Genomic DNA, 19,548 nt, shown 5'->3' on the forward strand with positions numbered 1-19,548 from the left:
AGAGTGGGTGCTGGGCGTGACCCTCAGGGAGCAGCGTGGTTTAAGGAACCTGGGGAGAGGACTCCTGGGACCGGGGACCGAGCGGGACGGGCTAGGGAAGTGGAGCAGACGCGGTGGGAGAGTGGTTTCGGGTGAGCAGAGGAGCCGGCGTGGCCAGGCAGTGGGGGATCAGGGTGCCCGCACCCCCCGCCCCCCGCCAGCACCTGACATCCAGCCACAGACTGTGACTCTGGCTGATTTAAGCATATTAGCGATTATTGAAAGATATGGGGAGTTACAGGCCTACGGGAAGTCTAGAGCCACACCCAGAAAACGGACCAAACCCAAAGGAAGCTGGGCAGCCAGAGCCACAGCCACAGCCACAGGCAGGCCACGGGACCAGGCTGGCTTGGGTGCCCATGGCTGCCACTGCGCTGTCACCGCTGGGCCTGCTGGGACTGGCCTTGGCAGAGTGGTTCTCGTTGCCTGTTTCTGTGTCAAACTCGGTCAGAGCCCAGGCAGCACGCCCCTCTGCTTCCCGGTGGCAGGGGTCCTCACACAGACGGGTCCGTGCCTCTGTGCCGGGGGGTCAGCGCCTCTGTGCCGGGGGTCCGCACCTCTGTGCCGGGGGGGTCCACGCCTCTGTGCCGGGGGGGTGCGCGCCTCTGTGCCGGGGGGTGCGCGCCTCTGTGCCGGGGTGCCGGGGTCCAACCCCAGCAGGTCCAGGGGTCCCCAAAGGTGTGGACGGAGTCGGCGAAGACGGAATGATGTGGGGACAGCATTCAGTTGATCAGCAGCCTAGCCAGGATCTCCAGCCAAGTTCTGGTCTGGATCTCCAGAGAGGTTCTGCTTAGGATCTCCAGCCAGGTTCTGTGTCCACGTTCTCTTGCTAGGTTCTCCAGCCAGGTTCTGTAGCCATGTTCCCTCGCTAGGTTCTCCAGCCAGGTTCAGTCACCAGGTTCTAGTCAGGTTCTCTTGCCAATTTCTGTAGTCAGGTTCAGTCCAGGATCTTTTGCCATGTTCTCTCCAGCGAAGTTCTGTGTTCTAAGTTCTGTGTTCTAAGTTCTGTGTTCTAAGTTCTGACTCTTGCTGTCTTATTACATCTGTATTTATACCAGTTGATTCAATCCTATCAATCTCTATTACAAAGGTTAGGGCGTTTCTTATCTTCATTCCAGGGAGTAAAGATTATGTAGCTTAAGCATGATTGTTCGTAGTTAAAGTGATTAATTACCCACCTGGCACTAGTTAAGAGGTTTTATTCCCTCCCTAACTTCAGGGGAAAATCCCTACCTGGGGAAACAACCTTTCTCAGAGACCTTGGTTAAAACACATAGTGCCAAGAAGGTGAGCAAACATATTAAGAACAGTATGCCATATATGCCAGGTCCTTTGAAACAGCAAGGATGGACCGGCTCCCGGCACCGGGGGGTCCGCGCCTCTGTGCCGGGAGGTCCGCGCCTCTGTGCCAGGGGTCAGTCTCTGTGCCGGGGGTCAGCGCCTCTGTGCCGGGGGGGCCGCGCCTCTGTGCCAGGGGTCAGTCTCTGTGCCGGGGGTGCGCGCCTCTGTGCCGGGGGTCAGCCCCTGTGCCGGGGGTCCGCGCCTCTGTGCCGGGGGGTCAGCTTCTCTGTGCCGGGGGGGGTCAGCGTCTCTGTGCCAGGGGTCAGTCTCTGTGCCGGGGGGGTCAGCGTCTCTGTGCCGGGGGGTCAGCGTCTCTGTGCCAGGGGTCAGTCTCTGTGCCGGGGGTGCGCGCCTCTGTGCCGGGGGTCAGCCCCTGTGCCGGGGGTCCGCGCCTCTGTGCCGGGGGGTCAGCGCCTCTGTGCTCGGGGTCCTGCATCTGTGCTCTCGGTGGCTCAGCAGGGACGAGGACAGCAGTGGGAGAAGGGGAAGTAGAGGGCGGGAAGCAGGAGGGCCAGGTAGAGATTGGGTCTCAATCCCTGGTCTCCCTCTGTGGGGAGACCCAACCCTGTGTCCCCAAGCTCATCAGACAGACCGCCGTGCTTAGCCCCAGGGGCCCTGGCTTCTCCTGCAGCCACGACTCCAGGGCCTCCGGAGCCGGCAGCGTACTCCCCAGGGCCAGCTGACCTGCCTCGGGTTTGTTCCATTCTCGGGCTTGTACTTGGATTAAAGGGGAAGAGGCTGGGGGACCCCAAGGCACCCTGAGGCCAGGTCCCTGCAGGGGACAGTGGGAGGCCTGCGGCAGGGAGGCGAAGGCCGGGCTGGGAGCCCGCGTGCCCGCTACCTGCTCAGCCGCCAGGGAGTCGCTTACTTCAGAGTCAGCGAGCACTGGCCACCTTCCCGATTGCGAGCACAAACTCCTCACGTTTCTCAGAAAATCACAGAGGAGGATGAAACCACCTACAGTCCTGCCGTTATGGCCATTTCGGTCTGTATGCCTTGACTTTCCTGTGAGTGAATGTATGTATTTTTCAAAACACGAGCGGCTCTCTGTACTTCCGATTTCTTGCCCGCTCTGCGCATGTAATTACACCGACACCCTCCCGTCAGGCCTGCGTTGTCATTGAAGGGCGGCCCGTGTTCGTCCTCTGATGCGTGCTGATCCCCTCCTGTGACACGTAGAGTCACCGGCGGTTTTGCGTGCCCGTTGCGTGGTGATGAACGTCCTCCACGTTGTCGTGTCAGCCCTCCCCGGCACAGAGCTTTCCTGACGTCTGCTGGCTGACAGAGCGGCATGCGGTGGGGGGGCCAGGGTTGTATTTTGACTCACCTGCCTGTTTGGGAGCATGTCAGTCACCTGATGTTAGTAAGCCCCGAGTTCTTTTCTCCCTAGCAGAATGGGAGGAGGTATTCTTAGAATTAGGGGCCTGAGGCTTCATCTTAAGGAGAAAGACTTACTCTGGTAAGATTCTAGGTGAAGGGTGTTAGCAGTAACTGATGGATTAATCACAGTCAGAGTGGCAGCAGTACCAGTGGTTACCCCTTACTGTCTGTGTGCCAGAGGGTGCGCTAAGCATTTTGCATTTGGCGTATTAGCTCACTGTATTCTCACGACAATCCTTGGGATGGGTGCTGAAGCCCATTGCACGGATGAGGAAACTGAGGCTTACCTAGAGAAAGTAACTTCCACAGCCTTGTAAGGGCGGCGTGGAGCCGTGGACCCGCCCTGGCCTTTTCCTGGGATCTGCTTGGCAACACTGCATTTTTAAAAGTAGAAGCAGAAACGTTTATCATTTGGGGGCATGTTTAAAATTCAGATGTAACCGCTCCACCGTCTGAATCATCCGTCAGGTGGTCTGGCGCCCCGGCCAGCTTTCCTTTATGACTGCACATTTCCTCCCTGCATTTCCCGCGACACTTTCTTTGGCTGATTCAAGTTTTACCTCCTGCTCTTCTGTTTCATCCTGTTGCCCAACAGCTGTGCAACATCTGTGAGGCTCTGAGGACACGCGGCCGTGGTGCGTACACGCGGCTCCGGGTCCTGTTCGCATGCGCCCTGGAGCCTTCGGAATGAAGGCCTCGAACCGGCTGCACGGGTCTCGTGTTTTCTTGTCCCTGCATCCTCAGCGACACCATAACTGAGGTGCTTCTTCCCATCACAGGAATAAAGGAAAGAAGGCAGTGGGAGGGGGAAGTCCATAGAGAGGGGCGGGTTACACTCTTCAACGGTCAGGGTTCCTGAGTGAGGGCCTCCTTGTGTGGCTCTTGGGGGCGGGGGCGGGGCGAGGCTTCTCCGCGGGAAGCAGCCCGGCTTCCAGAAGCTAAATGTTAGAGTTGAGCGGCTGGGGTGCAGATGAGAAGTTCTTTTGCCTTCTCTCCTCACTTTAAAACTGTTCATTTTTTATTTTTAAGGTCATTTGGGGGGAATCTGTGCTGCCAGCCTGGCCTTTCAGCGTGGCCTGACCCGGGAGCCCACTCTCCCACACAGCCCCGGGCTCATTCTTCCCTCACAAAGCCTTCTTTCCAGCCCCGCCCGCCCCCACCCTCCCCGCTGGGCGAAGGGTCTGGCTGAGCTGGCCAAGGGCGCCAAGCATGTGGCTCTGGCCCTGGACGTGAGGAGGATGAGCGTCAGCGCGCGCATGTCCGAATGGAATGTGCCCGGGAGGCAGGGACACGCGGCTTCCTTTCCAGATGTGCCCCGCCATGTGGCCTGGTCTCTGGAACCCGCCTCTTTGCAGCTGGACAGAGGTGATGGGCAGGCGGCAGAGGCGAGAGGTAACGAGGGGAACGGAGCCTCGAGACCATCATAGAAAAAAGGGAAGCGGCCCATTTTCACACCATTATTCACAAATCCTTTCCAAATCGAGAATCCGAGTCAAGTCAACCCAAGTGGGGATCTGGCTGTTGAAATCTAGTCCCATATTTTCATGATGAAAGAGATGGATGCAAAGATGAGGTCCTCTTAATGTGTCCCCCAAAACAACTGTATTTTCTAACATATTTTTATCGATTTTGAGAGAGGAAGGGAGAGAGAGAAACATGGATGTGAGAGCAGAACGTCGATGGGCACGCCCCACACTGGGGATGGAGTCCGCAGCCCTTCGGTGCCCAGCCACGCGGTCAGGGCCACGCGGTCAGGGCCACGAGGGACGGCTGCCATGTCCTCTTCTGCTCACATTCGCGGTGCAGCTTCCTGCTCGAGGGAGGAATCGTACATTTAAGTCAAGTGCAGGAGACACTGTCGGCTTGGAAGATACACAGAGAATGGATGGCCCACGTGGGTGGGGAAGTGCACGCTGGCTAGTTATGGAGAACGCAGTGGATGCGAATGCTTCCCTGACCAGGGCCCGGCCCGGTTCTCAGCCGTGGAGCCGGCCAGGCTTCCGTGCGAGCGGCCGGGAGGTGCCTCCTCGTCCGGTTGTGTCCTCGGTGGGGACGCTCCCGGGTCTGAGCCTTCAGAGGCTGAGTCTATTCTTAGTTCACTGCGGTTTTTGTGTGTGTGTTTTTCTTAACCAGGAAGGGCTGTTGAATTTTATCAAATGCTGTTTTTCCATCTATGGGGCTGGTCATATGTTTCCCATTATAAGCCTTTCTGTGGTGCTCGCCTGGTTTTAAGCCGTTTGCAGGCAGCAAACCACTGACTCGAGGCCTGACCTCCTCCAGCCCAGCCCTGGGCCCTGTCCCCGCGGCCTGGGCTTGTCCGGTCTGCTTCCTCCTCCGCCTGTTCCCCTCGCTTGCTTTCCTGGTAGCGGTTCAGCCTTTCAGACTGTGAGCGACTTCTCCTGACTTGAAAGCCTCTCTGCCACTCCCTGGCTTCGGGCTCGGAGGAGAGGGTGTGCCCTCTGCCCTCGGGGCGTCGGCTGGCTCAGGGACTTGAACTGCCCCTGCTGTGCCCACGGGCTGCCCTGGAGGAACCCTCAAGGGCTCTGACTGCAGGTCAGAGTGTGGAACTGCATCCCGAACCCCACAGAACCCCACAGAACCCCACAGCTCGGCCGAAATTCCCGGCGACCACGAACAGGTCCCCAGGACCTCAGCACGAGCAGCAGAAGGCTCTCCTGCGCTGGGATAGTCGCCGGCCGGCCTCGCCTCCTGCCTGGACGAGACACAGACCACAGGGACCCCACCGGCTCTGCCCTAAAAGACCCCCCCCCCCATTTAACATTAAATTCCTCGCCGCCTGCCACTTCCACGGCAGTGTCGGGGTCAGCAGCTGTGTCTCATCTGCACAGAGGGACTCGCGGGCTCCACGGGGGTGAGGGAGCGTGTGGCGAGGACACGGAGTGGCGCCTGCAGGTGTGGCTGTGGGCAGGGGAGGCAGGAACTCGGGGTCTTTTGGTGGAGACGGCCGTCTCCCAGCTTTAAGCGGAGCCAAGCACAGACGCACGGGCTTAAGACACAGCCTCCACCTGGCGAGTGGGCAGCCGGCGACCAGGCTGATGGGGGCCACCTGGTGACGAACACTTCACCTTTTCTTCATTTAGAGACAAAATTACCTTTAAAAAAAATCCTCACCCAAGGCTATTTCTACTGGTTTTAGAGGGGGTTGGGGAGAAAAGAAACAACATGGATGTGAGCGAGGGACAGGGCTTAACACTTTCCTTTTTAAAAATATTTTCAGCCCCAACTGGTGTGGCTCAGTGGGTAGAGCGTCGCCCTGCGGACTGAAGGGTCCCGGATTCGATTCTGGTCAAGGGCACATGCCCGGGTTGCAGGCTGGATCCCCAGAAGGGGGGCGTGTAGGAGGCAGTCGATCAATGATTCTCTCTCATCACTGATGTTTCTCTCTCTTTCCCCCTCTGCCTTCCTCTCTGAAATCAATAAAAAAAATATTTCCCCCTCTCCCTCCCCCTCCGACACCAGGCGGCAGCTGTGACCCGCCTGTGAGCTGGACTGAGCTGAGAGGGAGGTGGGCTGGGGGTAGGGACCTCTGCCCTCCTCTCTGAGCCTCAGTGCTGGCATCTAGAACATGGGCACAAGTCAGCCCAGGTGCTCCAGGAAGCCGAGGCCCAGGCTGGGCTCATGAGGAGGAAGGCCCGGGAGGGGAGGCGGGGCTGGGGGGGGCCCGCACCTCCTGCAGCTGGGGGTCCCTGAGCCACGTGGCCCGCGCTTCCCACCCAGCAGCCTGCCCGGTGCGCCCACTGCACTGTCGCTGCTTGCCGGGGTCCAACCCCAGCGGGTCCAGGGGTCCCCAAAGGTGTGGATGGAGTCGGCGAAGAAGGAAGGACACAGAGACAGCGTTCAGTTGATCAGCAGCCTCGCCAGGATCTCTAGCCAGGATCTCCAGCCAAGTTCTGGTCTGGATTTCCAGAGAGGTTCTGCTTTGGATCTCCTGCCAGGTTCTGTGTCCATGTTCTCTTGCTAGGTTCTCCAGGTTCTCCAGCCAGGTTCTGTAGCCATGTTCCCTCGCTAGGTTCTCCAGCCGGGTTCTGTCCAGGTTCTCCAGCCAGGTTCAGTCACCAGGTTCTAGTCAGGTTCTCTTGCCAATTTCTGTAGTCAGGTTCAGTCCAGGATCTTTTGCCATGTTCTCTCCAGCGAAGTTCTTCTGTCTGTAGGTTCTGTGTAGGTTCTGTCTTCTTAGTTCTGAGTTCTAAGTTCTGTGTTCTGTTGTCTTGTTACATCTGTATTTATACCAGTTGATTCCAATCCTATCAATCTCTATTTCAAAGGTTAGGGCGTTTCTTATCTCCATTCCAGGGAGTAAAGATTATGTAGCTTAAGCATGATTGTTCGTAGTTAAAGTGATTAATTACCTGCCTGGCACTTAGTTAAGAGGTTTTATTCCCTCCCTAACTTCAGGGGAAAATCCCTACCTGGGGAAACAACCTTTCTCAGAGACCTTGGTTAAAACACATAGTGCCAAGAAGGTGAGCAAACATATTAAGAACAGTATGCCATATATGCCAGGTCCCTTGAAACAGCAAGGATGGACCGGCTCCCGGCAGCTGCTGAGGAGCCGGGGGAGCAGGAGATGGCGAGGCACAGACACAGGGATGGTCTCCCTGTGAGCCCGGCAGGGAGAGGTCTAGGGGGTCCCCCTGTCGGAGCACAGGGCTCAGCTGTCCCCAGAACCGGTCAAAGCCCCAAAAGGAGGGGCAAGGAGGGGCCCGTTTTCTGGGGCTGCTGCTCCGATGACGACAGACTGGCCTAACCCAACAGGAACGTGGCTCTCCCCGTTCTGGGGCCAGAACCTGAAATCAGGGAGTCGGGGGCCGTGCTCCTCAGAGGGCTCCAGGGAGGGTCCTTCCTGCCTCTTCAGCTTCTGGGTGCCCCTGGCCGCATCGCTTCAGTCTCAGCCTCCATCTTCCCCTGGCCTCACGCTGTGTTCACCCGCCCCTCCGTGTTCACGTGACCGCTCCTCCTGTTCACGTGCTCACTCACATGTTCGTGTGGCCCCGCCCCCTTGCTCGGATGCCTACTCTTGCGTGTTCATGTGGCCATGCCCCGAGTTGACGTGACCACGCCCTCTTGCTGGCGCAGCCACATCCCATGTTCACATGACCGTGCTAATGTAAAAAACATCCAAACCTGTAAAAAAATATATTTTCAGCATAGGCTTTCTCCACCTGTAATTTTTCCAAGTTTTGTAGTAAGAGAAGCCCTATTTGGGAAATATTTATCCCATATTTTTTAAAAAATATGTGTTTGTTGATTTCAGAGAGGAAGGGAGAGGGATAGAAACATCAATAATGAGAGATGGGGGGTCAATCGAGAAAAAAGGAGACACGTAAAACTTTAGACAATAAATAAATCATGAAAGAGAGTCATCAATTGGCTGCCTCCTGCACGCCTCCTACTGGGGATGGAGCCCACAACCTGGGCCTGTGTCCCGACTGGGCGTGGAACCCTGGCCGCCTGGTTCATAGGTCAACGCTCAGCCACTGAGCCACACCGGCCAGGCTTCGCCCCACAGCTTGACCTTGGCACCCCGTGCGGTTTCCGCGAACGGCTCGTTGGATATGTGATGGCGAACGTGGACACGCCTGTGGACAGTGCGGTGTAAGTGGTACCGCGTTGTCTTGGTTACACTCCAGTTCAGGCTTTCTTAACGTTAGGCATTCTGTTCAGTATTTGACAGAGTAACCACTGGTTTAGGTTTGTTTCGGGCCCACCGTTGTATGCGGAGTGTTCCGGTTTTTTCTTTTTTAAGTATTTTATTGATTTTAGAGAGACCAGAAGGAAGAGGAAGAGAGAGAGAGAAACCTCGATGAGAGAGAAACATTGATCGGCTGCCTCCTGCACACCCCACACTGGGGATTGAGCCTGCAACCCGGGCATGTGCCCTGACCAGGAATCAAACAGTGACCTTCTGGTTCATAGGTGGATGCTCAACCACTGAGCCACACCGGCCGGGCTGGTTTTTCTACTTCTGTTGGAAAACACAGAAAGTGAAATTGAAAAACAGGCCCACACTGCAGGGTGGGAGCTGAGGCCATGGTGCAGCATTCCAAAACAGAAGGAAGCTTCCTGCCAGCGTGCTCCGGGCCCAGCTTGTGCACATACAGTCCTCCCACTTACGCTGCGCGATTTGCTGACTTCCAGTGAGTTTACAGAGTCGTGCAGCCGCCACCCAGTGGGTGTTAGACCAGCTTCATCCCCCGACGAGACCCCTAGGCCTGTGTGCAGTCAGTTCTTGCACCAGCTGAGCTGCCACTGATCTTTTTGTCACTATAGCTTTACCTTTGCTGGACATCCTGTATAATAAGAGCCTAATATGCAGAGTGTCCCCTCGGGCGGTCATTGACCGGGAGTTTGACCGACCAGGAGTTCGACCGCATGCTATAACGTGTGCTGACCACCAGGGGGCAGCACGGAACATGGTGGGGATTGGCGATGCGACGCTGGCAGCAGGCGGCAATGGAGGCACTGCCGGCCTCAATGGGCCCCTATGACAGTGGTACCGTGGTGGGATGGTGGAGCAAGGGAGTGGGCAGCACCAGGCCAAGGCGGGGGCGAGCGGGGGCCTGATCACACCACAGAAGGTGACCAGCCCCGGGGCGGGGGGGGTGTTGAGCAGGTGGCCTCAGGCCAAGGCGGGGTACAAAGTGAGCCTGGGGGCGTGAGCTAGGGCCCGATCTCCGCAGGCCACCCCCAGGGACCCCATCCGTGCATGAATTTCGTGCACCGGGCCTCTAGTTTAATATAAACTGAATCATGCAGTGTGTGGTCTTTTGCATCTGGCTTCTTCCATATGTGTGGTAGCAGGTATCAGTAGTTCCTTTCTTGTTTCTTACAGAGTAATATTCTATTAACAGTGTGAAAACTCCTCGGTGGGTGGGTGGGCAGGAGGTAATCAACCAAGGACCTTGTGTGCATGGCCCATGGGCACAGACAGTGGGGCAGTGAGGGCCTGGGAGCGTCAGTGGGGGAGAGGGGGCATATGTAATACTTTAAACAATAAAGCGTTATTTAAAGTAATATTCCTTTGTGTGGACGTGCCACCGCCCGTTCATCCCCTCATCCGCTGGTGGACATTGGGTTGTTCCCACCTCGTTGACCGATTGTAAACCGTGCTCCCGGGAACATTGTGTGCAGCGCGTGTAAATACCTGCTGTAAGCGTTGCTGGGTCATGTAGTAATTCTGTACTTAACTTTTGAGAAGCGGCTAACATGTTTCCCAGAGCTGCTGAGCCATTTTACATTCCTGCCAGCAAAGTGCGCGTTCCTGGGGCCTCCACACCTTGCCAGCAAGGTCCCAGTCCTTCAGGAATAGGATTGCGGCCGCCCCACTGGGGCTGACGCGCAGTCTCACTGTGGTTTTGTCTGCGTTTCCCGGTGACCAGAGCGTCCTTCCGTGTACTTGCTGGCTGTTGTGTGTCTTTAGAGAAGTGTTTATTCGTGTCCCTTGGATTTTTAACTGGGGTTGTCACTGAGCTGTGGGAGTTCTTTATGGATTCTGGGCACTAGACTCGTAGGAGACAGACGATTTGCAGACATTTTCCCCCATTCTGCTCTGTGGGTTGTCTATTTCACTTGCTGGTGTCCTTTGATGCAGAAAAGTTTTTAATTTTGTTGTTGTTGTTAATACTCACCCAAGGATAATTTTCCATTGATTTTAGGTAGAGAGGGAGGGAGGGAGGAAGGGAAGGAGAGAGAGAGAGACGGACGGACGAAGAGAGGGAGAGAAACATTGATGTGAGAAGACACCTTGATTGGTTGCCTCCCGCATGCACCCCGACCGGGGCTGGGGATTGAACCTGCAACCCAGGTACCTGCCCTTGACTGGGAATCTAACTTTAGACCCTTCCGTTTGCAGGCCGATGCTCCAACCACTGAGCAACACCGACCTCATCATTTAACTCTGATGAAGCCCAGCCTATTTTTCATTTTGTTGCCTGTGCTTTGGTGTCATGTCTAAAAATGCATCCCCAAACCCAGAGTCATGAAGATTTACCCCTTTATCATCTTCTAAGAGTTGTATGGGTTTAGCTGTTCCCTTTAGCTCACTGATCTGTTGGGAGTTAATATTTGTCTGTAGCAGTGATTGAGCTTGGCGTGCCAGCATTTTGAAAAACCCTAACTTAACTCTGGTGCCGTGTCACATATAGAAATTTTTTGATATTTGCAACCATAGTAAAACAAAGACTTATATTTTTGATATTTATTTTATATATTTAAATGCCATTTAACAAAGAAAAATCAACCAAAAAAATGAGTTCGCGTGTCACCTCTGACACGCGTGTCCTAGGTTCGCCATCACTGGTCTGTAGTATGAGGTAGGAGCCCACCTTCACTTTTTTACATGTGGACACCCCATGGTCCAGCACCATTTGTTTGAAGAGAAATATACATGAGCCCTGACCAGGAATCGAACCAGTGACCTCCTGGTTCATGGGTTGATTGATGCTCAACCACTGAGCCAGGCCGGCCGGGCTTCTCTGAAAGACTTTTATAGGCGATTCTCTTTCCAGGCTCTGTGTTCCGTTCCATTGAGCTTCCTGCCTTCCTGTGCTGGTCCCACATTGTCCTGAGCGCGTCGTGCATGGGGTCTGCCCCCCCGGGCTCAGGTTAGGCGGCCTTTAGGTCCTGGTCTTTGTGGAAGAAACGACTCCACTAGTTTATCCAGGAGGAGAGAGAGGGGCGGGGGTACCCTCAGGAATGCGGCTCCGGCTCCAGCTCCCAGGGGCCAGCTGAGTGTGTTTGTTCATGGGCTGATGGAAAGAAGCCCTGGGAAGAGAGCAGCTGAAGGGGAAAGGATGGTGTGGCGTAGGGAGCGAGTTGTGGGAGGGGGAAGGGGAAATCCAGGGCAGGCTTCTGTGCTGAAGGGCGGCCGCCCCCCCCCCCCCCCCCCCAGCCCGCGTGCTCACTGCTGGGCAGTTCAGTTGCGGGCGGAGAGGAGACATCCGTGGCCCTGGCTGTTGTGAACTAAGTGTGCAGGGCTCAGGGCCTGGAAACCACTTACAACGCAGGCGCTGAGGTCGAGTGGATGTGAAAGCTCTCGTTCTCCCTCCGCCAGAGCTTGCGATGGAGCATAATCTGTGCTTTGTGGGTGCGCTCTGTTCTCTGTGGGAGTAAGTTTGGATTTAAAATAAAGTAAGAAGGATTGCAGTGAAATGACCCAAGAAACCTGGTTTTCATGTAAGGCACGCCTTAGTCCTATAGCATTGGAGTCTTATTTCGTTTTTATGGATGGATGGCCACATCTTCGCCGAGTGGCTCTAAGACAGGGCAGACGGTCCTTTACAAAGGGCTGGCTTGCGTGGTCAAGAGGAGGAGCGACCGTGTGAGGTGCTCACTGTAAGGAAGTAAGTCGCCCTGAGAAAGGACCGGCCGCCCCGGTGCCGCCAAGCCCCACGCGGCCGGGCCTTCAGTCTCCATCCTCAGGGCCATCCTCAGCCTCAGGGGGTAGAGCCTCGGCCCGCGGACGGAGGGCTCGGCTCCGGTCAGGGCACGTGCCTGGGCTGCGGCTCCATCCCCAGTGCGGGAGGTGGCTGATCAGTGATTCTCTCCGCATTGATGCCTCTCTCTCTCTCTCTCTCCCTCTCCCTTCCTCTCGGAAATCAATTTTAAAACAATGCTGTTTACCTCTGCTTTTCTTTCCGTGTCTCTGGGCACACGTCTCTGTTCGGGAAGGACTGAGTGTTAACCGGCTGTCTCTGTGTGGGATTGGAGCTGCTTTGCTTTGCTTCTGCTTCTCATTTGCTTTTCTGCGTGAGCACGTGGGTCTGCCTTTTGTGCAGTAAAATGTGAAGGACGATGAACAGGTAGAGCTGTGTGCCGGTGAGCATCCTGTGTGTGGACTCTGAAGCACAGTATCGGCATCTCCCATGGGCTTTGATGGTTTGGGCTGTGGTCACACACCCTCTGTCCCTGCGTTTCTGGAGAATTGGTTTGTGTGTGAGCACCCGACCGACCTCCACGCGGGTGGAGAGGGAGGGAGGGCTCCTCTTCACTTGCCCACTTCACACAGTGGAGAAAATCACTTGCCTGCCGGTGAGAGCTGCCCGTGAGGGTTCAGTTCATGCTCAGTTTACTAACTGACTCATTGGCGGTTATGAGCCGCCGCCTGAAGGTGCATGGAGCGGCTTTTTAAAATGTTCTCCTGGGCCCTGACCGGTGTGGCTCAGCGGATGGAGCGTCGCCCTGCGGGCTGAAGGGTCCCAGGTTCGATTCCGGCCAAGGGCATGTACCTTGGTTGCGGACACATCCCCAGTAGGAGATGTGCAAGAGGCAACTGATCGATGCTTCTCTCTCATCGATGTTTCTAACTCTCTATCCCCTTCCTCTCTGTGAAAAATCAATAAAATATATTTTTTAAAAAATAAATAAATAAATAAAATGTTCTCCTGGGCCCGGCCCGGGTGGCTCAGTGGTTGAGCGCTGACCTATGAAGTAGGAGGTCACGGTTCGCTTCTCGGTCAGGGCACAGGCCCGGGTGCAGCACCATCTTCAGTCGGGGGCGTGCAGGAGGCAGCTGGTCAATGTTTCTCTGTCATCGATGTTTCTCTCTCTCTATCCCTCCCCCTTCCTCTCTCTCTCAAAAAAATCAATAAAAACATTAAATAAAAAAGTTCTACTCCGCAAGCGTCAGGCACACTGCGTGTTTGAGCGGAAGGGATGGAGTGCCGAGAACGGGCGCCGCAGCCCGGAGCAGCTGGAGGAGTGGCCGCCGGGGGGAGCTCCTGCGGGCGCCCCGTCTCTGGTGCCGCCCGTTGGGGTGGGGGGGACAGGCTGGGGACCGAGCCCGCGGAGACCGCCGCCTGCAGGCAGGAAGGGGACCCGCTTCACTGCCGACCCGCAGTCTCGCACGCGTGTCCTGTCCCGTGAGTAGAGCGTCACTTCTCGCAAGCCCCGCTGTAAACCGGCTTCTGGCGACAGCCTGGGGGCCGGAGAGCATGGCGCTCAGTGGAATGGCCACGCAGTGAAAGACAAGGACCACGTGATCTCACTTCCATGTGGACTCTAATGAACAAAACAATTGGACAAACAAAATAGAGATAGAAACACGGATTACACAGAACAGACTGACAGCTGTCAGAGGGAGGGGCTTGGGAGCTGGGTGAGAAGAGGTGAAGGGATTAAGCAAACAATACTATCTATCTCTCTATCTGTACATCGAAAAACACACACAGATGCAGACAGCAGCGTGGCGACAGCCACAGAGGAAGGAGGTGGGCGCGGGAGGCTTGGCTGTGGGCAGTGGGCACAGACGCCGTGTGCGGATGACGTCTTACTGACTCGTGCACTCGAAACCGGTGTGGTTTTGCGGACCAGTCACCCCTGTCAGTTCAGTGACAAGTGAAATAAATGAAGAGGTGGATGAACTCACCTCTGCCTTCCAGGAAGGCGCCCGCGGAGGCCGAGCAGAGCCAGCCCTGTCCCAGCACCAGGCCCGGAGCTTGGTAACGGACCGGGGCCTGGCTGCTCCCCGCCCGGAGTGCCTGCTGTGCAGCTGTCGGGCCTGCTGACCTGGGGAGTCCCCTCCATCACTACCAGGTGCAGCATTATCTTATGTTCCACGAAGAAGAAAAAAGCTGCCTATAAAACCAGACTTAAATTCTTCTCACTGAGAATTTTCATTTATGCTGACGGAAAGAATTCTCTAAGTGTATTTCAGCTTTGGTTTCTGTATAGACTTTACTTTTGTATGTACATATAAAAAGCAAAATGTGAGCCAAATACGCTGGCCCAGGTGTAGCTGCACCGCCGGAGCCCCGCCCTTCGGAGCGTCTGGGGGTGGTGTTTGTGTTGTTCTGCGGTGTTGTCCTCGGGGCCACCGGAGGCAGGGACACACTTTCTTTTTTTTTTTTTTTAAATATATTTTATTGATTTTTTACAGAGAGGAAGGGAGAGAGATAGAGAGTTAGAAACATCGATGAGAGAGAAACATCGATCAGCTGCCTCCTGCACATCTCCCACTGGGGATGTGCCCGCAACCCAGGTACATGCCCTTGACCGGAATCGAACCTGGGACCTTTCAGTCCACAGGCCGACGCTCTATCCACTGAGCCAAACCGGTTTCGGCAGACACACTTTCTTAAAAGAAAGCTTCGCCTCTACTGTTTCCGGAGTTTTCCGGATTCTGCAGATTCTGATGCCGACACTTTCCGGCCTCAACCAGCCGGCGTCGGGCAGCACTAGCCAGGCCGCGTTGCCCCAGCGGACCGTTGCTTCCCGAGTTGTGTTTGGGACGGAAGCCTCGAGGAGCGCAGGTCCGCGTGCCTCGGGCAGTGACATGCGTGTTTGCGGGTGCGAAGGCAGGGACCCCTGTGTCTCCGTTGATTTCAGAGAGGTTCTCGGTGGCCGTCTCGGAGCTAATGAAGCATGTTATGCCCACCAGCTCAAGCTTGTTAATTATGTTGGTCAAGCCTATACCGGCCCCCTCCTTTTGCCTTTGATGGGAAAATTCCGTGTTTACATGTACATCTGTCGGTTTCTGCTTTATATATTCGGAGGCCATTTTGTTAGATGCGTATAAATTCAGACGTGTTTGTTGCGTGGTTAATTAAATATGTGACTATCTAGTGACTTCATCTCACCCTGGTTTGCTGTGTTAACGGGCCCCTTCCTCTTAGTGAGGTTTGTCTGGTGTACCTGTCTCTGCCTCCTTTCTTCAGTTGTTAGCTATTCTTAGGTTTTAAACATGTGGTTTATAATTGTCAGTGTTGTTTGCTTCTTTATGTTCAGGTTTTAAACCTTGGTCCTTTTCCCATCTGTGTTCATTGTAAATGTATCAGTTGTTTTTGATCGCGCAACAAAGTATTACAAAGTGATTGGCTTACAACAACACTGGGTCACCTTCCTCTCCGGCCTGTGTGTTGGCTGCTGGTTGGGGGGCCTGCTGGTCGGGCCCTGCTGGTCGGGGGCCTGCTGGTCGGGGGCCTGCTGGTCGGGGGCCTGCTGGTCGGGGGGCGTGCTGGGTCGGGGCCCTGCTGGTCGGGGCCTGCTGGTCGGGGGGTGTGCTGGTCGGGGGCCTGCTGGTCGGGCCCTGCTGGTCGGGGGGTGTGCTGGTCGGGGGCCTGCTGGTCGGGGGCCTGCTGGTCAGGGTCTTTGCACCTGGATGCAGCCAGCCAGCGGCCAGGTGGCCGAGCTCCTCCAGGAGTCCTCGCTCACCTGTCTGCGGCCTTCGTCGAGGAGGCTGTGACAGCTGGGGTGTCTGGGACTCTCTGCAGTGGTTTCTTTCCACAGTAGATGTCACACCCAGGCCGCTGGCCGGGCTTCCCCTGAGCACGTGGTTCGGGTTCCAGGGTAGCAAAAGCTCTGGACCCCGCACAGTGTCCCTTAAAAGGGACCGCCTTCTCTTGGTCAAAGGAAGTCCCAGAGCCAGTCTGGCTTCCACGTGGACAAAGACTCCTCCACCGCTAAGCAGTTCATGACTGTGATCCAGAAAGAGGAACCAGACGAGCAGGAATGGCCAATGCCGCAGAGGCTACTCATTATAAGAGGCTGTTGTGGACGGCTCTGTGCCAGTGAAACATTCGGCGACGTCCGCCTTCCACGCCTGGCCACCCTCTCTGCTGCACTGGGCTCCCCATCCCCCGAGGGTACCCGCCACCCGTCCCCCGAGGGTACCCGCCACCCGTCCCCCGAGGGTACCGGCCTTCTCAGGAGGGACTGCTGCCAAGATTTCGGTGTTCCTCCTCCCTGTACATGCATTCACGCCCCGCTGTACGTACACACGTTTCCCAAACACTCAGAGCCGTGCCGCCCCGCCCTGTGGCAGGTGTCGTGGCAGGGATGTCGCGGCAGGGATGTCGCAGCTGCTCTCGCCGGCCCCATTTCGCTCGTGAGGCTCGTCTCTGTCATAGACGGAGCTGAGCCTTTTCCTGACCGCGTGGGTTCTGCTGGACAAGCGCCGTGATTGTACCTCTTGCCCGTGGGAGCGGGTGGGGGGGTGTCTGTGGGGCCAGCCCAGCGCCGGGGCCTGGAGACACGGTGCGGAGCGGCGGCTGCACCTCGGACAGGCCCCGCGGTCCGGGCGGCCGGTCACGGCTCCCTGTGCTTTCCTCTCAGCGCCCGAAGACCTCTCCTTAGAAGAGCGGGAAGAGCTCCTAGACATCCGTCGAAGGAAAAAGGAACTTATTGATGACATCGAGGTAAAAATAAATCTTCTCGTTTTTGCTCGCAGTGAATCCCGTAGCTTCATGAGCATGTGAACACTGGGTACCTAGTGTGTCCGGATCGGGCCGCACAGGACGGAGCAGAGAGCCTCCGGGGGGGGGGGGGCAGCCCTGCTCACCCACAGACACCCCCCCCACACACACACCCACACACACCCCCCACACCCCCCCCACAACACACCCCCACACACACACCCCCCCACACACACACCCCCACACACACCCCCAAGGGAGCAGCAGGAAGTGACACCTGGCACCAGGGTCCCCAGTCTTTTCTAGCGCCCGCTGCTTTGGCTCAGTGGATAGAGCGTCAGCCCATAGACTGAAGGCTCCCAGGTTTGATTCCCGTGTCTCTCTCACATGGATGTTTCTCTCTCTCCTCTCTCTCTCCTCTCTCTCTCTCTCTTCCTCTCTTTCTCTCTCTCTCTCCCCCTCTCCCTCCCTCCCTCCCTCTCTATCTCCCTCTCTCTTCCACTTTCTCTGAAAATCAATGGAAAAACATCCTCAGGTGAGGACTAACAACAACAGAAAGTCTGTTTAAACAGCCGCAGCCACCTGCAGGCGCATTGCTCTCTAATCGGCGGTGAGGCCGTTTCGTGGGGCGCAGCCCAGCACCTGGCGCGCTGCCTGCCGGTTTGGGGCACCGGCGCCTTTTGCGGGAGTGCAGTGCCGCCAGCTGTGCGAGCAGCATGATGAGAAAACACGCAGATAAACCATGTCCCCCCACACTGTCCTCGCGGCAGGGCAGGGGCAGCCTCAGGAGCAGCGAGGGTGAGCCGCAGCCATTGCAAAACTTATTCAGAAGACGGCTCGCTGCTGCCCTCGGGCCGCCCTGGGAGTCAGGCGGGCGTGGGGCCCAGACAGCCCCTCCCTCCCGGAGCCCTCAGGTCAGTCTGAGGGTCGTGCGCACAGCCTGGAAGGGATCCTCAAAGCTGTCCTGTGCCGGACGGAAACTCCGGGGGCTTCTTCTTCCGAGGTGACCCTCCGTCCTTGGAGACACAGGCCCCAGCAGAGGCGCTGTGGCTGCAGAGTGAGGCCGTTTCAAGGTGAACGTGTGGCCGTTACCACGCTGGTGCCTGTGGAGTCTAGTGGAGCTCTCACCACCGGGTTTTGAGTTGAGGGTGCTGAGGCCTGGGAGGTTAAGAGGGTGACGAAGGTCTCTCGGTCAGTAGGTGGTGGGGCCACGTGGAGGGACAGGGAGTGTCCCTTCTGGTGTCCTTGGCGTGTCCGAGGGCCACGGGCAAGCTCTGTTGTCACCCCCGGCTCTGTCCATGGTGCTTCGTCTCAGGCAAAGCCATGGAAAGTGATGGGTCAGCCTCAGAGCGGGCAGGGACACTGTTCTAAATGCCTTTGAGCTTCGCGGCCCCCCTCCCCCCCCACGCACACACACCTCCTGGCCGCAGGGGGAAGGAGAAGGCAGGTGGCATGTGAGCTGACGTTTCATGGCTGCAGCAAGTGACCGATATCATTGCTTTCCTCTCGCTGTTCTGTCATTTACACCTGTGATGTCTTCCCCAGTGTCCCTTCTTTTTTTATTGATTTTAGAGAGAGAGCAAGGGAGAGAGAGAGAGAGAAACATCCATGATGAGAGAGAATCATGGATCGGCTGCTTCCTGCACACGCCCCACTGTGATTGAGCCTGCAACCCAGCACGTGCCCTTGACCGGAATTGAACCGTGACCACCTGATTTGTGGGTCAATGCTCAACCACTGAGCCACGCCGCCGGCCCCAGTGTCCCGTCTTGATGTCACCCACTAACACTGCAGAACCCACCTGGCGACGAGGCGGCCGGGCACAGTGCCTCTTTCTCCTGCGTTGGGGGCGTGTCCGGCAGTAGTGCTTGTCCACCCGGCGCCCAGGGGAGGGGGAAGCAGCACTTGAGGCCGCATCCCTGAGGCCAGGAGAGGAAGGGCGGGGCCCACCCACACCCACACCCACACCCACACCCCCACCCCCACCCCCTCCCAATCCTGCCTCTTGCAGAGACTCAAGTACGAAATCGCCGAGGTCATGACTGAGATCGACAACCTGACATCCGTGGAGGAGAGGTAAGCGGTCTGGGGTGGGGTGGGGGGGGTGGGACCGGGCCCTCAGTTCCTCCCTGCCCGGGAGCAGCGGGGACCTTCGTGTGACGGGACGTGCTGCTTCAAGGCTCTGCCTCACACAGCGGCGATCCCTGAAGTCGTCAGATGGAAGCAGGGGCCCTGGCAGCCGCCCCGGCTGCTGCCACCTCCCGGGCAGGCTTTAGGGGCTGGGGGCTGCAGCGCTGGGTGCAGTGTCCGCTCACCGTGTCCTGATGTTTCCACGCACAGCAAAACGTCTCAGAGGAACAAGCACATCGCCATGGGAAGGAAGAAGTTCAACATGGACCCCAAGAAGGTAAGAGCGTGTCCGTGTCTGGCTGCGAGACGCTGACGGACTGGCTGAAAGGCGCCTCCCTCTTGGGTAAAGGTGGCCATTCCACCTCTTAAACGACAGACTTGGTGTCAGTGTTTATTGAGGGAAAGGCTGCCAGTGAACGGGGAGGACAAAAGCGCCCTTTGAACTGGTCCCAGCACCGGAAGGCCTTTCCATGGAGGTTCCGAGCGAGGATGGGTCTCGGGAGCCGGG

At 56.8% G+C, this 19,548-nt stretch overlaps 1 protein-coding gene across 2 annotated transcripts in view; it reads left to right on the plus strand.

The window, feature by feature from the left end:
* The window catches only part of CYTH3 (cytohesin 3), a 50,400-nt gene that overhangs the window by 21,267 nt on the left and 9,585 nt on the right, over nt 1–19,548 (plus strand). For both annotated transcript variants that reach the window (XM_036312844.1, XM_036312843.1), the window contains exons 2-4: nt 16,831–16,913; nt 18,922–18,986; nt 19,251–19,317. In XM_036312844.1, coding sequence (XP_036168737.1) covers nt 16,831–16,913; nt 18,922–18,986; nt 19,251–19,317 — 215 coding nt within the window. The remainder of the gene's footprint in view (nt 1–16,830; nt 16,914–18,921; nt 18,987–19,250; nt 19,318–19,548) is intronic.

Source organism: Myotis myotis, unplaced genomic scaffold (assembly GCF_014108235.1).
Source record: "Myotis myotis isolate mMyoMyo1 unplaced genomic scaffold, mMyoMyo1.p scaffold_m19_p_6, whole genome shotgun sequence".
In the NCBI taxonomy this organism is placed as follows: Eukaryota; Metazoa; Chordata; class Mammalia; order Chiroptera; family Vespertilionidae; genus Myotis; species Myotis myotis.